The 18,586-nt window shown below is 33.8% G+C and overlaps 1 protein-coding gene across 1 annotated transcript in view; it reads right to left on the minus strand.

The window, feature by feature from the left end:
- LOC150086888 (IQ motif and ubiquitin-like domain-containing protein) overlaps nt 1–18,586 on the minus strand; it is a 257,010-nt gene that overhangs the window by 193,724 nt on the left and 44,700 nt on the right. The window contains exon 5 of the mRNA XM_090371662.1: nt 4,328–4,538. Within this exon, the coding sequence (XP_090227788.1) occupies nt 4,328–4,538 (211 nt within the window). The remainder of the gene's footprint in view (nt 1–4,327; nt 4,539–18,586) is intronic.

An 18,586-nucleotide genomic window follows, 5' to 3' on the forward strand; every position in this document is an offset into this window, starting at 1 on the left:
ATCTCAACCAGTTAGGTTGGTGTAGAAAACGGAAGCCATTTGGAGTTGTGAACATTAAAATCACCAAGGAAAATCACCTCACTGTTAGAAAGGTTGGACTGGAGAAAGTCAAGTTGCAAAGAGAGGAAGTCAAAGAGATCCAAGTGATTAGTGGAGTTGGGAGAATGGTAGAGACAACAGATGAATTTGACACAATGAGGTAGAGAGATTTTAAGCCAGAGAAAATCAAAAAGAGGAAATTCCAATTACCAAGTCTATGACAGAGAATATCGGAACAGACATATGCACAAGTACCACCTTTGAGGTGAAAGGAATCATACAGCGAATAATTTGGGCAATTGAGATGAGCAGTAGTTGAATCAACCAATAACTGAGATTCTGTCAGAAAAAGTACATGGGGTTTGGCAGACTGCAAGTGAAATGGACATCGTTGAGATTAGAAGTGAGACCACATATATTTGTGAAATGAACTAGGAAGTGTTTGGGACATTTAGATCTTTTCGCAGATAAGCTTACTCTATTAGTTTGACAGTTCATGGTGTATTTAATGGTAAGAAAGAGTGGGGAGGGGGGGGATTTTTGGATATGGCATACATATGGTAAGATTATACCCAGTTCCTTGACATAAAAGTGGCCTTGACAATGCCCTCCCCCCCATATACACACTACTTGGACTCCCTCCAGTTACAATTTGGCAGAGTAGAGGTAGCAAGATTATACACTAGCTGATCCGGAAGCCTCCTAAAGAGTTACCAACAGGTTCGGTCTGGTGTACTAACTAGCTGCCGGCCTGTGAACACCATTTTAGAGCTGTACCCTTGAAATGTAAGGAAGATCTTGCCATGATGTTCATCATAACCTCAAAGTCATCAGTCATACTGCTTGATGGAAGAGATGGGAAAGCACACCCACAGTGTGCTTGTGCATGGAGGTTATACCCAGGATTACTAACAGTCCCACCATCGTGAAGGTGCAAGCAGAGGATTTTACTGTCATAGACTGTCAGACTTCGCCAAAATTGGGTCCACTTGACTTGAATGTCACCCGAATATCAGTTCCATCAGCGTGTTAGACTTCCAGGTAGCAAGTACAGCTTGTCTGGCATATCTGAGAGAATGTCTGTGACTACCTCAAGGACCAAGTTGTTGCCTTTAAAGAAAAATTGAGTATATGGAAAAAATATGAAAATGAAAAAAAAATTTAGAAATGTTTTCCCTGACTGCCAAAACAAATTATATTAAAATAATTAATGTAATAAGCGAAACATTAGAGCTGTTAAAGACAAAAATTGAGCATTACTTTCCATCCCTTGATACCAAAACAATATTTGTGGATAAGAGACCCATTTGCAACAAGAAATCTTTCAATGTTAGAATTTAATTTGCAAGAGGAATAAGAATTGGCTGAGATCCATAGTGGCCAGTCACTGGAAATTCACTTTATTAATGCTAATATTAGCAAATTTTGAATCAAAATTCAAAATGAATTTTGGAAAAGGCAATTAGAATTTTATTGCCGTTTTCCACTTCCTACTTGTGAAACAGGGTTTTCTGCTTTAAACGAGATTAAACCAAAAAAAAAAAAAAAAAAAAAAAAAGAGAGAGACTAAAGTCAGTAGAAGAGGAGCTGGGAGTAAGCCTATCCACAATAAATCCTCGTGTCTCATCCCATCAAATGCAACCATCTCACTGATTAAAATGTTATAATTGTATATATATATATATATATATATATATATATTTTTTTTTTTTTTTTATTTAATTGTGTTAATTTTTTTATATATTTTCTTTTAAATTGCACACAATTCATGTATGTTCAAAAAAGAGATATTAAAAAGCATTTAAAACAAATAATAAGTGTATTATTAAATATACTAAACAGAAATAACTTCCAGTTTGTGAATATATATATATGAGTAGAATGGTGTTTGTAGTGTGCCGCAACAACGAAAATGTTGAAAAACACTGTATTATATTATAGTATTGTATTATTAGTGTTATATTATTTTATTATTATATTATAGTATTATATTATTAGTGTTATATTATATTATTAGCATTATATTACTATTATATTATTAGTGTTATATTGTATATTATTAGAATTATATTCTATTAATATTATATTATTAGCGTTATATTATACTACTATTATATTATTAGTGTTATATTATATTATTATTAGTGATCATACTGGTTAGTATTAGCAGTACTGTGTATGTTCAAAGCAAAAATCATCATTTTGGTGTGAGAACACCAAAATGATGATTTTTTTTTTTTTTTTACCAGCAATATAAGTAAAGAAGCACACACTGTTTTCTAAAACAGATTCCCAAAAGGTATTGATTATATAATAGATAATGTGTTGACTTGCAGTAATAACACCGATAAAAGAACTAATATACTTGATAATGTATGTGCCGTAGTTAAGAATGCATATAACGCAAAAAATTGTGGAAATGAAATTAGATTTTTTCTTTCTTTAAATAAGGCTAATTTAGATTCAAAAGCTAATTGATTTCCGTGTTTCCTTTATTATTAAGATTCATTCTTCTTTTACTACTTTGTGATACTAATTTTATATGCACTATTATTTCAATTATGTTGTTTCTTTTTTTATTAGTTTATCTTATAACTAAAAAAATCTAAACAAAATATGTATTATTCTTTGGCAAGGCTTTTGTCATTGTTTTTATTTTTTAGTTTTACTATTTTATTTATATTTTTATTATTATTTCTTATTATTGTTATATATATGCACAAAAAATGCTCAAGTTTTGACACTTTTGGTAGACTTCATTACCTATAAATTTTCTTACTTAAAACATAGAAATTTAAGTCCACTTAAGTTTGTATTAATGAGATGCTACTGTATCATCAGAAACATATTTCAGTTTATACTAATATAGAAATAACTCAAAATTTTATATATAAAAAAAATCCAATCTCTATTGGTCTGATTTTAATTAAATTTGGGATGGCTGAATAAATCTTTTTAAAGACCCAAATATAAATTTCATAAAAATGTCTCCATTAGGAGTCAAGTTGTTACATGACAGAGAGAGATATGGTGAAGACAATAGACACTTCATACTGTAAGTGTGTTCAAAAACAATATTGAAAGTAATATTCAGTAATAAAGAAATTATTTAATAATTATAAAATATTTAAGGACAAAGGCCTCATGCTACAAGATTGAACGACAAACATAGAGGTTAGTGCAAAAGCATCATTTTAACGTAGCCATCTACCAAAGTAGTTAAATTAATTAATTAAATTGGCATCGTTTTGGTTATATGTCATATTGTGAATGCCTTCACAATGAGTTGCCATAGTATACTACCTTGAATAAGTAACACTTCACCAGTGGAGAAGACTACTGTTATTTATTCTTGGCGGATATCACCACCCAACAAGCTTTGAAACGGTGCCATCTGGGTGGTGGTATCCACCGAGAATAAATAACAGTAGCTTCTCCACTGGTGAAGTGTTACTTATTCAAAGTGTTCCTTAGTACAATACCATGGCAACTTGTTGTGAAGGCATGAGATATAACCAAAATGATGCCAATTTAATAATTAATTTAACTACTTTGGTAGATGGCTACATTAAAATTATGCTTTTGCGCTAACCTATATGTTAGTCATTCTACCTCTTAGTATGAGACTTTTGCCCTTAAATATTTTATAGTTTATATCACTGCACAGGCATCTCTCATATTGTGAAGTTATACTTCATAACTGGGTTGTCACTATTGCAACACCAGGGTACCTGCCCACTCACCGATGAAAGGCCAACAAGCCTTGAAACGGTCACTTTGAGTGGTGTGAGTTGAAGGACTTACTGTCCCTTTCATTCTTCTACACCGTTTCTTTTCTTCTTCCACTCCTACTATAACTTTCCCTCTACTTTTTGCTTTTCTAAGTCTAATAGGGACAAGTGGATAGTAGAGTTATTATCCCACACATATACAAACAAGCTTTGAAACGGTGTCATCTGGGTGATGGTATCCGCCGAGAATAAATAACAGTAGTCTTCTCCACTGGTGAAGTGTTACTTATTCAAGGTAGTACAATACCATGGCAATTCGTTGTGAAGGCATTCACAATATGAGGTATAACTAAAATGATGCCAATTTAATTAATTAAACTACTTTGGTAGATGGCTACGTTAAAATTATGCTTTTGCACTAACCTATTGTTAGTTATTTAATAATTTTAAACATAACTAATAAAATTTCAAAATTAATTCAAGGAATTTTAAAGTTACAACAGTTGCCAACTGAGACGTACTCATAATAGATGGGAAGTTTAAATATTAAAAATTACTTTTTAAATCACTGAACAGCAACATAAAATCAGATCTATTCTTTGGATTAAGTCTTGATTCATACTGCTGATGTAGCCAGCGCTCTTCTTCCTCTTTTCTCAATCGTTCTTGTTCTTCTTCCCACAAAACTCGCTGCTTATATTCTTCTTTAAGTGCTTTTAATACCTGTACTGCTAACCATCTTCTCCAGTATTTTTGAATAGTAATCACCTGTACAAAATGGTTAATAACAAAATATTAAAAGTTGTATACTGCACTAGTAATCCTCCACATTCATGAGGGACACAATCTTTGACTGTCTCACAAATATGAAGTTTGTGAATTCTTCTAGGCTTAATACAACACAGAAATATGGGAACTGTAGTCCAGATGCTATTATCACTTTCTGATGATAGTAAAAGTTTAACTCTTACAAGTATTTGAATGATAAAAGAATGGCATGACAATTCTTTTATCAAATAACATAAGAGAACAACCATTTATTTCTGCATTTCATTAAAAAAAAAAAAAAAAATAGAAATAACTTTGAAGGTGCTTTCAAAAATCTATGCAATAAAATTTAAATAAATCGAGAGCATTGGCAGCATATGTAGCTGTCAACTCTCCAGATTTATTAAAGAATTATCTTTTTGACTCCCTTCTACATTTTAGCATTATAAGAGTTCTTAGTCATTTTCACAAAAAAAGTAAAATTATGTTAAATTGTTTAAAAAAATTCTGTGAATTTCACAAAAAAATTAGTGATTGGGTGTGCTAATCTGTGTCATATGATTTATGTGACAGTGGAAGATGTAATGCAGAAAACAAAGATGCTTTCTGTAAATTGCAGTGCTTCATCAAATTTCTGTGGTATGAAGGTAATTAACAACATCCTCCAGTAGAATATCAAAGAAATATGATGAAAAATATCAGAGACACATGCAAAATTTCCTATGTATTATAAAATCTAGTGATACATTTGTGTATTGTATGTAGGGTACAGGGTTGATTTTTCAATTTCAAGTGGCAGGAAATGTGTGTTATCCTTATTGCTTATTTGTTTGCAAACATTTTCACACAAATAAACATAAGGAAAATAAACACAAATGCATAAAGAAAAAAGATGAGAAAAATAGATGTAGCATTTTGCAGTGATGACAATACTGTCATAATTACCAAATGTTAATTCACATATCATACTCATAATAAATCATGTTGTAGAACATCATTTATCACAGGTCACTTTCTGCTGTTGAAATTATCGCATTTTTGAGAGCTGCTAAGAGGATTTTTTTCTTTTTATTATTTAAAAATTACTGATTTTTGTTTAAAATTAGTAGAGCACTTATTATTATTATTTATCTGACAGAGTTGGTGGATTTATACTTTTCTTGTCCTTTGAAATTGTTTAAAAAATAAATGTGAAGTCTACTGCTATTGTATCAATATAAGAATGATATAAATCTCAAAGTCTGCCACCATTGTTATAGTATTGATACAAGAATGATATAAAGAAATTTATTCTTGTATTCTTCTGTGTAATTCTGTAGGAGTATAGTTAACATCCAAAGTTAATATGGGAGGTATTAAAAAGGGATCCATCAAACACTGAGCTGCCTAAAATACTAGAGCTTACACTTAAGCTTCAGAAAACAAAACAACATCCTCAATAGCAGAGATCTTTGGTCCCACATGAGGTAGCTATCATGGTGACTCTATTGTAAGGGAAATGAGAACTATACTGTCCAAAGAGGATAGATAGAACAGGACCATGGTATGTCTGCTGGGGGGGGGGGTTAGAGTTTATGACATTGTAAAGCAGCTATCATCTTTTAAGGGCACAAAAGGTGATATTGTTATATATGTTGGTATTAATGAAATTATGAATAAGAGATCTAAGAATTTACTTGACAGGTATAGGGCAATGTCGAGAAAAAGTTGAGTCAGGATTAAATTTGAAAGTGTACAATTCATCGTGTACAGGAGAAGAGACTGTTTTTACGGAGATGGGATATACTTAAATAGAAGGGGCAAGAATACTTGCTGATGCCATCAAGGCAGTGTGCTGCTAGGTGGATCAGAAAACTTTACACAGCCTATTACATTAATAGCAGCTGCAAGCAGAGGTAAAAGTAATTCCTGCACTGTTTCTATTGGAATATAGAGCATCCTGAAAATTGAGGTGTTGGAGATTACAAGGCCTGATGAGGGTCTTCATGGGACAAGCAAATATATGGGCTATGTCAGGGTTACTGAAAGCAAAGACAGGTGCAAGTATATTTGCTGGTACACTAATTCTAGGAGTACAGTAAACAAATTTGATGAATTTGAAGTACAGGTTAAGTCATCAAAAGTGGATATTGTAGGGATTTTGAAAATACAGTACCAATCAGTCATAAGCAATGCAAAATTTGAATATGGTGAGTATGATACAGGAAGGACATGCATCACAGGAGAGGAGAAAAAGTAATGCTCTTGGTCAAGAAACACAGAATCTAAGGCAGTGTACCCAGATGATGTGGGTGGTCAGTGCAATGCTAAGTCAGTTTGGTGTGAGAGAATATTCAGTCAGGTGGGGAAAAAAAATAAAACTGAGTTTAGATCTCTTTCTGGTGAAGCTTTTGAAAATGCTCTTGCCAGCCAATGTTATAAAAAACTTTGACTCAACATTTCTGAAGAGGGTAAGGTTTGCAATATTATCTCTTTCTTCAAGCAATCATAATCAGTGAATGTCTAAAATACAATTCACTACAATACAATCTACTAAAATATAATCCATGGACAGAAAATTTCTAGATAAGCTAATGTTTGAAAGCATACTGTACTGGTAAACAATCCTATGGCTGTATTTTAATATAAAATGTATGCATTGTGAGTGAAATTTAATTTCAAATCCAAAGTCTGGACTTAAAAAAAAAAACCTCCTTTTTCCCAAAAATCACCCATCTTCCCCCAGCTTTTTATAAAAAACTACTGTTTTTTCTCCTTTTTTTGGCCCAAAATCTCCTGCTTTCTTCCTGCATATTATTAATCTCTAGCTTTTCAAATATCAAAAGTTGGCAGCTATGTGAGTAGTAGGTCTGACGTAGCCCAGTGGCCAGGAGCGTGAGTGCATAGCACGCGTTCCTTGAGTGGACCGGGGTTCAAACCCGTGACTACTAAATACGATAAATATTGTATTGACGATTTATTGTAAACTCTACTGACTTGGTTGTCCTGCCGGAGTATAAACAGAAAAATTTATAATGTAATATTATGTATTCCATTTGTCACCAGTACAATATGCAAGTGTTGTACTAGTGACAAATGTTGTACAAGGAGATCAATTTTAATTTTGAGCAGAAAGAAATCAAAGCTCTTGTTATGACATTATGGATGGACTTTTTTTTGTGAGTAAAGTCAATTTCAAATATCTATAGTTTTTGAAATTACAGTATTTTTCCATAATTTTATATACTAGTACACTTTAATCTGCATATACACAAATCTGTGGATGCAGATGACATTGCTGTAGGGGAGGGGGGGTTAATGCATTACAAGCAAAGTGCATCTGAAAATTAAAAATGTAATCATATTGTAGAAACTCAGAAAACCTGCAATTTTATACTGTAATATTGTACAATATTATAATGAAGTAAAGTAATGGAAAAGCAAACATTACCCATAGCTAATGTATATCAAACTATCCTACCAAAAGCATTTTGGCCCACCTTTGGCTTTAATAAATACTTCAATGCAATTATTAAAGCCAAAAGGTGAAGAATTTCTACTAATACTGTTCTCTACTCCCCACTTAAAGCATTAATGAGTTCCAATAATGAAGCGCCCTTGCTCTTCATTGTGTGGTTGAATTTGAAAGTGTCTGGAATTTTGACCAGACACAACAGCAGGGAATACATGAAAACCATGTCAACAAATTCAGCCTGGAGAGATTGTCCAAGGTTTGTGGGGTATCTCAGCATAGTCTGAGAGACAGGAATGGGATGCACTTAGGAAGGGGTGAAAGAACACTTACTGATTCTATGAAAGCAGTGTTAGATGGATCAGAAAATTGATAGTTTTTTTGAGGGGGGGAGAAGATACAAATTAATAATTTAATGGCAACTGTAAGCAGAGGTGAAAACGATTTTTTGCTACTGCTACTTCAGGGATGTGCAGCATCTTAGAAACAAGATCTGGGGGATTAGTATTAGTATTAGTAATGGCTGCATGGTGCAAGAAAGTCTATGGCTTATGCTGCACCAGCCAAAAAAAAAAAAAAAAAAAACACAAAAAACACAAAAAACAATGATAACAAAAAAAATAATAATAAATAATAATAATTAATAAAAGAAAAGAAAATTAAGCCTATCATCCTATGCGCTTCCCACACCCGAAGGTACTATTCAGATGACCATTGAATTTCCCCAAACTGTCAGCCTCTACCACCCATGTAGGCAACTTATTCCAGTAATTTATAACTTGCTGGCTAAAATAAAACTTCATGCAGTCCAATCTAAACATTTCCCCCTGTAACTTGAATTTATGTCCCCTAGTTCTAGCATCATTTATAATCTTGAAAATTTCGTCCTCATTCATTTTACTGATGCCTCTCAGAGCCTTAAACACCTCAATCAAATCTCCTCTAAGGTGTGCAGTTTCCAAACTCTGCAACCCATATATTCGAAGGATGCCCTTTTGCCAATCTCACCAGGCGAGTTACCCGTCTTTGCACCCTTTCAAGAAGCTTGATGTCTTTCTTTAGGTGCGGTCTCCGTACTTGAACACAGTATTCCAAGTGTGGTCTAACAAAAGCCTTATATAATGGGATTATCATGTCCCTATCTCTACTTGCAAAAGTTCGATAGATCATCGATAGGACACCACAGGCCTTCCTTGCAACCTGTTTACAATGCTCAGAGAATTTCATGTCTGACTGTATCGTAACACCCAAGTCCCTTTCCTCCAGTACTGGGTTTAGTTGAACTCCACCAAGTGAATAAGTTATTTTGAGATTACTGTTTCCCAGGTGTAATACCTTACACTTTGTTCGATTAAAGCATAGCTGCCATTTTTCTGACCATTCCCGAAGTCTATCTAGGTCTCTCTGAAGAATCTCAGCTTGACAGTGATCATTAACTACTCTACCAATTTTAACATCATCTGCAAATTTAGACATCATGCCCTCTATCCCTTCATCGATGTCGTTTATGAAAATTAAAAACAACAGTGGTAATAATACTGATCCTTGGGGAACCCCACTTCTTACATCAACCCAATCTGAGGAATAGCCATTTATCACAACCCTCTGCCTCCTGCCCTGAAGCCATCCTGCTATCCATCTAAGGATTTTTCCAGTGATTTCAACCTGTTCCAGCTTATAAAGCAACCGCTCATGTGGGACTGAGTCAAAAGCTTTGCTGAAATCTAAATAAATGATGTTGAAATTATTCCCTAAATCCAGCTCATGAGTGACCCTTTCAATATAGTGAACCAGATTTGTTAAACATGATTTTCCCTTTACAAAACCATGCTGAGTATCCTTGAGAATTTCAATTCTATCCAAATGATCCTGAATTCCACCCTTGATCATTGCCTCCATGATTTTCCCTACCACTGAAGTCAGACTGACAGGTCGATAATTTCCCACTTCACTCTTAGAGCCACCCTTATGTATGGGAGATACATTGGCACTTTTCCAATCCAACAGAATCTCCCCAGAGTCTAGTGATGCTCACATAATTAGCCTCAATGGTTCAATGTACTCACTTGCCGCCTTCCTTAAGATTATAGGATATATTCCATCAACTCCAGGAGCCTTAGTGGCCTGTAGGCTCGAATGTTTTTTCATTAAATAATCTTGCGAAATTTCAATATCGTTAATTACATATTTTTCAACTTCGCACCCACAATTTCCCATTGCCACAAAAGGTTTTTCATTTGTAAATATCGATGCAAAATAACTGGAGTTCATCTGCAATGGCAGCTGGTGTATTTAATACTATCCCCTTTTCCTTACGTAAAGGTCCGATCTGGTTTGTCCTGCTCTTCTTGGCATTTATATATGTGAAGAATTCCTTAAATCTCCCTCTTTGCTCTGTTTGCTAGTGATTTCTCATAAACTGCCTTTGCCTGTCAAGCCTTTTCTGTGGCTGTATTACAGATCATCTTGTAGCTGTTATAGACTTCAGTACTTTTTATTGCTCTGTAACCTTAAACTGAGCACCTTTTTCTGCTCAAGTAATGTGGCAACTTCACTATTCATCCAACGTGGAACCCTCCTCGTGGAGTACTTGTTTAATTGTAAACACGCATTCAAGGCATCTGTGATTAATGTTTTAAAAACATACCACAGTTCAATTGTATTCATTCTCTGTGCGATATCTACCCAGTTAATAGAGGCCATGTAGTACCTTAAGGCATCGTAATTTCCTTTTCTGAAATTAAAACCCCTTCCTTTGCCTTTTGCTACTGCTACCTCTCTCATCATCATCCACCGTACTAATAATACTAATAATAACTAGTACTACTACTACTAATAGTAACACTAGGTATTAGATGACTTTCATCAACCTGTGCAGTACCACCACTTTGCTTATTTGAGGCTGGAATTGGTTAAACCCATGTTTAGTCTCCAGAACAAAGTTTCTCGGGATCTCCTCCCACCAACCCCGTCACCTTCAACCCATGCAAGGTGCTACTGATACTAATACCGATCAGTACCACTACTAAAACTATTACAGGGCTTGATGGTAATTCTCATGGGGCAAGCAAATAAATTGGCTGTGTTACAGTTATTAAGAACTGAATCAAGTGCACACCTGCATAATTTTACAAAAATGCTAGGAGTGATTCTATATGCTTCTTAGTTAAGAAGCACAGAATCTAAGGCAATGAAGCCAACTGATGTGGGTGATCAGTGTAATGTTATTTTTTATTATTATTAGTAACAGTGATATATGATGCAAGAAAACAGGCTTATAAAGCATCAGCCAAAAGAAAAAAAAAAAAAAAAAAGCATCTCCCCAATCACCTGTCCATCCTCTCCAATAATTTGTCTAGTTCTTCCTGGGGGATGGGGGGAGGATGGAATCAAAGGGCAAAGAACCCATTAATAAACCAAAAATTTGGTTTATTAATGGGTTCTGCTTTTCTTGAATTGATATCATTAATGGGGTTCCTCAGGATTCAGTGCTGGGCTCCTTACTGGTTTCAATATTTAACAATGATACTGATGAGGCATATCAAGCTTAATATCTAATTTGCAGATGATACAATAGTTGATAGAGGCCAAGGCACTGACAAGAACCAAGGCACATTACTGCAAGAAAATCTAGAAAAATTAGGCAGATGGCCTGAGTAGTGGCAATTGAGGTTTAATATTCATAAATGCAAGGTAATGCATATGAGTAGCGAAAATCCCAGAATAACCTACCAATTGTGGTACCATATTCAGAATAGCGGAGAACAAAGAAGAAGATCTATGGGCAATTGTAAAGTATGACAAAGCTCTCTGAGCAGTGCAGACAGGCTCTTAAGACAGCTCATTGGATTCTGTCATTGTTATATAGAAATTTTTCCAGGAGGGAGAAGTGATTATCCTCTTGTATAACATGATGATTAGGCTGCATTTTGAGTACTGCATACAGCGTCTTGAAGTCTCATTTTAGAACGATGTGAATCTGTTGGAATGTGTACAGAGAAGAGCAACAAGGTTTGTCAGGGGCACAAAAGGGTATTCTTACCAAGAGACTTCAGTTTTGCAATTGTAATGCTTGTAAACTAGGCACTTGCTGATATAAGTGTATAAGGCTTTAAATGAATTGAGTAAACTAAATGCTGATGGCATCCTTACTCTTTCTTTGACAAAATACACAAGGGGACAAAAATTTAAATTGGAAAAAAAAAAGGCTTCAGCAGAGAAGTGTAAATGTTTTCTTTCAGACAAAGAGTAACTGATTGTTGGATGAACTTCAATCTGGTTTGGAAGTAGCTAGTTTGAATAAATTTAAGGAAGGAGTAGATAAACTAAAGGAGATATACAGAAGAGGTGGGGATTAGTTTTTTTTTTTTTTTTTTTTCACTACTAATACTAATTCTGTATTCTAATTTATCCCCAAAGATATTCTACTGGATCAATATTTGATGATTGTTCTGGTCACTGCAATATTCTGGTGTTATTCTTTTCAAACCACACATTCATAATCTTTGAAATTTTTTTTTTACGTGGAGATTCATCATGTTGAGATGTAAGGGTCATTTTTGTAGGAAACTGCCATGAAACTTCCAGGATCTCATTGTGGGATGCAGCTGAGGAGAGCTGATGCCACTCCTCAATAACATTTTATTTATATTATGTAATTGTACTATCATGTGTTGACACTTGTGAAGGCTACCAATGTAGCCTTCACAAGTGTCCAGTACCCCCAAATGCTGACATGCAGATCATACAGTATTTATATAAAACCTCACATATTAAGTGTCTTCTATGTTATTATAATTATATTCAAATTTTAATATAATGTGCTTATAAAATATTAATATGAAGGAGAATATCTGTGAAAAAAAAAATAAAAAGAAAATAAAGTCCAACAGTATGATACAAATATAAATCAGCTTTATTTTTTTTTTTTTATTATTTTTTTTTTTACAAAGGCAGTTTTCTTGTTGTTGATGTGTTAAAAAATTATTTTGGGCTGTACTGCAAATTGTAGTCAATGGCATTTCGTTGCTTTATGAAATATGATGTTGTTGTTATTTGGTTTTTAGGAGCATTAGCAACTAAAGCTATATTGCTCCGGGGATATGCGGTGGTCATTCCCTGACCTTTCCGCATCCTCCGTATTTGGTGGTCACGGGCTCGAACCCCAGTCTAATCAAGAAGCGTGTGCTACACACTGCCACTCCTGCCCACGGAGGTGCCAATATATATATGATGTTGTAGAGGGAGTACAATGTCTAATTTTAACTGCAAATTAAAGATAAAAAAAAATTATACTTGTTTAACAGACTTTTAACCTTATTTTAGAGACTAACTACATTGTGTGCATTTTTTAGTTTAAGTTAGGGAGATTTGTAGAAGTTTGTAGTCAGTAATAAAAACTGGATGACAAGCTTGCAAGAGTGAAATGTACACACAATGAAGGTACCATCAGAGTAGTCACCAGCACTACTACTACTGTAATATTGAACTCTCCAACAAACACGTTGTTGTTGTTGTTATTTGGTTTTTAGGAGCATTAGCAACTAAGGCCATATTGCTCCGGGATATGCGGTGGTCATTCCCTGACCTTTCCGTATCCTCCGTATTTGGTGGTGACGGGCTCGAACCCCGGTCTAATCAAGAAGCGTGTGCTACGCACTGCTGCTCCTTCCCACCTGGCTACGGAGGCGCCCCCAACAAACACAGTGATTCAGTTTGATAAGTATGTAGTGAGAAAGCAGGATGCCAATAGAGGTTTAGTAGACCATCACAACCTGTTACAATAAGTTTTTAGTAAATTAATAAATCTGTAAGCTAAAAGATAAATCATTATTAAAAGAAATCCAATATAAATATGATCTACCTATGCAACAGTAGCTTCATTTTTTCGAGTCTAGGAAAGTTTATCACCACCAATTTACTGCCACATCAGTTGATCGCATTTTACTGTCTAGAAGCAATGAGATGTGTTTGGTCAAATCATAAAAAGTTTTTTTTCATTTAAGTTTCTGCCTTAAGCTATGATTAGCATATTTTTGGAATTCTATGAACTATGAGAGAATAGTAACAGAAATAAAAAAAAACACATGCATGGAAATATGTAATTTAATAGGTAGATTATGTATTTTAATAGTTACATGTATCACAAAGATAGTAAAAAATCCATTATTTGAACAATATAACAATTGGTTAATTTTAAACTGAACTAATTATAACATTAGGTATGTCATAGTACACTGCAAAAATTCAAAATGAATGTTTATGCAATCTTCAGAATCAGTCACGTTGGGATAATTAATTACTAAGAAACTTTACAGTTTCAGCTGTATTTACAACACAGTATGTAAATTATTAATAAGAAATTTTATGCGCTACACCTCTTAGATAATCAACAATATCACCCCGTTCATTGTATGCACTAACAAGCCTTTTAATTCGTTCATCACAATTGCGACACTTCTTTTTTTTGTTGCCCGGATCACTTCTACTTAAATATTGTTCAATGCGCATTTCATTAATACTTTGTTCTTTTTTAATGCAATTGATAAATTTCCAAATGTTGGGATGATAAGCAGCGACTTTTTCCTCAAATCCTCTATGCCACCCTTCAACAGAATTATTCGTTCTTGGTAATCCTTCAAGAAAAAGCTGGCGTACGTTCCACATTTCATGGGAATACTTTGGTGGTCGACGAAGATGTCATCTGGTTGGGTGTCCAATCCATGTATCCTCAAAATAATCAACAACTTCTTGCGATTCTGGAGGAAAAACACCATTTTCACACAAATTTTCAAAAATGACCGTCACAATTGGAGTGGGCACAAATGCAATTGCTGCCAAAATTCGCATATTTAAAGCAAAATTAGCATCAGTTTCATAACGTTGTTTCAATCCATTATTCTGAATGGAATGAAAAATACATTGTGAAAAGTGGAAAAAACAACCCCGTTGCGAAGTGTCAGGAAAAACTCTTCTGCAAGCATTCATCATTGCCGTCTCAAAGTCTATAGTTATTGATTGCGGGGACATAGCCGGTTCCAATACTTTTAGCTGATGTAGTAGAGATACATATGTTTCCTCAGACTTGTTAGGCAATAATGCATAAACTAATGGAAGCGATATTTTGCTACTTAAGTTAAAAATAAATTTATATAAATTATATGTATTGCCTGGCGATATTTGTAGGCTATAAATTGTTTATGCGATAAACTGACGTGGCGGTAAACTGCTAGCGATTAATTGCTGGCAGTGAATTGCGGGTGATAAACTTTCCTAGACTTAGTCTAGGAAAGTTTATCGCCGAAAGTTAAAGAAAATTTAAGTTTATAAACAATTTATAGCCTACAAATGATCACTAGCATATTTTATCGCCAGGCAATACATATAATTTATATAAATTTATTGGTCATTTTAAATTGAAAATAAGGCTTTTCTATAGGTGTTATTTAAGAATTAAGTGCAGTTAAAAATGGAAGTTATATGCTAGATATACATTTCCTAGAAATACATACCATTGCAAGTGCTTTAATTTAATTGCCTGTTATTTTCCAAAATTGGAATTAGGTAGGACCTACTTAATCCCTTTAACTTAAGTAGCATGTTTTAGGGGAGTGGGGGTAGGGCATGCCGATTAGGGAGGTACTTATATATTTATAATCTCTTACAATTACATTTTCTTATTTTGAATTTATTTTTCATCCTTTCGAGTTTGTGAACGCATCATGTCGGTGCAATTTTTGAAATCAGAAAAAGGAAAACCGAAATTGTGCTTTAGTGGACATTTGTTTTATAAAGACAGGCAAAATGAAACAAAAATTCATTGGAAGTGTGAAAATTACCGAAAACCAAATGTGCCGCTTGAGTTACTACGGTAGATAACATCATCATTAAAACATGGAAGGAGCAGAATCATTGTGGAGATGCAGCACAACTTCTTGATACCATTCGAACTTATGCAGAAACAACAAATAATATGCCTCATAGTATTATTTCAAATGTTTCGAGAATCTGTAGCCAAGCAGAAGCCCCTAAGCTTCCAAGCGTAGATACAATGAAATGAACGATCCGAAATATAAGAAATCGAAATTTTGATGGCCCAGTTCTTCCAACGCATCTTAGAGACATGGTTTTTACAGAAGAATATAAAACATCATGCAATGAAGAACTGTTTCTACAATTTGATTCGGGACCCGAGGACAATCGTATGTTAATTTTCAGTATGAAAAGAAATTTGCAATTGTTAGCACGAAGTGAACACTGTTATGCCGATGGGACTTTCAAAACTGTTCCCTTACTTTTTTTTTTATCAGCTGTATATGATACATCGATTCAAGGACAAAATATCGCTTCCATTAGTTTATGCATTATTGCCTAACAAGTCTGAGGAAACTTAAGTATCTCTACTATATCAGCTGAAAGTATTGGAACCGGCTATGTCCCTGCAATCAATAACTATAGACTTTGAGATGGTGATGATGATTGCTTGCAGAAGAGTTTTTCCTGACGCTTCGCAACGGGGTTGTTTTTTTCCACTTTTCACAATGTAAAAGCCTTATTTTCAATTTAAAATGACCAATAAATTTATATAAATTATACGTTGCCTGGCGATAAAATATGCTAGTGATCATTTGTAGGCTATAAATTGTTTATAAACTTAAATTTTCTTTAACTTTTGGCAATAAACTTTCCTAGACTAAGTCTAGGAAAGTTTATCACCCGCAATTAATCGCTAGCAGTTTACCGCCACGTCAGTTTATCGCATAAACAATTTATAGCCTACAAATATCGCCAGGCAATACATATAATTTATATAAATTTATTTTTAACTTAAGTAGCAAAATATCGCTTCCATTAGTTTATGCATTATTGCCTAACAAGTCTGAGGAAACGTATGTATCTCTACTATATCAGCTGAAAGTATTGGAACCGGCTATGTCCCTGCAATCAATAACTATAGACTTTGAGATGGCGATGATGATTGCTTGCAGAAGAGTTTTTCCTGACGCTTCGCAACGGGGTTGTTTTTTCCACTTTTCGCAATGTATTTTTCATTCCATTCAGAATAATGGATTGAAACAACGTTATGAAACTGATGCTAATTTTGCTTTAAATATGCGAATTTTGGCAGCAATTACATTTGTGCCTACTCCATTTGTGATGGTCATTTTTGAACATTTGTGTGAAAATGGTGTTTTTCCTCCAGAATCGCAAGAAGTTATTGATTATTTTGAGGATACATGGATTGGACACCCAACCAGATGACATCTTCGTCGACCACCAAAGTATTCCCATGAAATGTGGAACGTACGCCAGCTTGTTCTTGAAGGATTACCAAGAATGAATAATTCTGTTGAAGGGTGGCATAGAGGATTTGAGGAACAAGTCGCTGCTTATCATTCCAACATTTGGAAATTTATCGATTGCATTAAAAAAGAACAAAGTATTAATGAAATGCGCATTGAACAATATTTAAGTGGAAGTGATCCGGGCAACAAAAAAAAAAAAGAAGTATTGCATTGTGATGAACGAATTAAAAGGCTTGTTAGTACATACGACGAATGGGGTGATATTGTTGATTATCTAAGAGGTATAGTGCATAATATTTTTTATTAATAATTTACATACTGTGTTGTAAATACAGTTGAAACTGTAAAGTTTCTTAGTAATTAATTATCCCAACGTGACTGATTCTGAAGATTAACACTTTTTCCCACACATGAAATGGAAGCTTTCTTTTTCATTCTAGAATAGAAGTCTGATACATACTAGAAAAAAAAAATATTTACAAAAAATATTTACAAAAATTCATTTTGAATTTTTGCAGTGTACTATGACATACCTAATGTTATAATTAGTTCAGTTTAAAATTAACCAATTGTTATATTGTTCAAATAATGGATTTTTTACTATTTTTGTGATACATGTAACTATTAAAATACATAATCTACCTATTAAATTACATATTTCCATACATGTGTTTTTTTTTTTATTTCTGTACTATTCCCTCATAGTTCATAGAATTCCAGAAATATGCTAATCATAGCTTAAGGCAGAAACTTAAATGAAAAAAAAACTTTTTATGATTTGACCAAACACATCTCATTGCTTCTAGGCGGTAAAATGTGGTAAACTGATGCAGCAGTAAAATGTGATAAACTGATGCGGCGGTAAATTGCTGGTGGTAAATTTTCCGGATCCCCATTTTTTCACACACATGTTTGCAAATGATAATGAATGATCTTTAGAAAATTAAGTAGCAAAAAGCATTATGAATTAAAAAAAATAACACTTTTTCCACACATGAAATGGAAGATTTCTTTTTCATTCTAGAATAGAAGTCTGATACATACCAGAAAAAAAAAATATTTACAAAAAATCAATTGTAAGTTGCATGTTCTAATATTATTTTTTCAAGAGAAAACTAGTAGAATTAAACTAAAACATTTTAGAAAACAAAGAGGAACAAACAAATTGCAGAAAATGGAGGTACTGCTACTGTTCTAATAGAAAAAATAAAACCAAAACCACAGCATTACAATACAGAGGGTAAAAAAAAAAAACAAAAAAACCTTGTCTTAGTTCCATAGAAGAACTGTTT

Source organism: Mastigoproctus giganteus, chromosome 4, assembly GCF_048544385.1.
Source record: "Mastigoproctus giganteus isolate SK-2022 chromosome 4, ASM4854438v1, whole genome shotgun sequence".
NCBI classification, from domain to species: Eukaryota; Metazoa; Arthropoda; class Arachnida; order Uropygi; family Thelyphonidae; genus Mastigoproctus; species Mastigoproctus giganteus.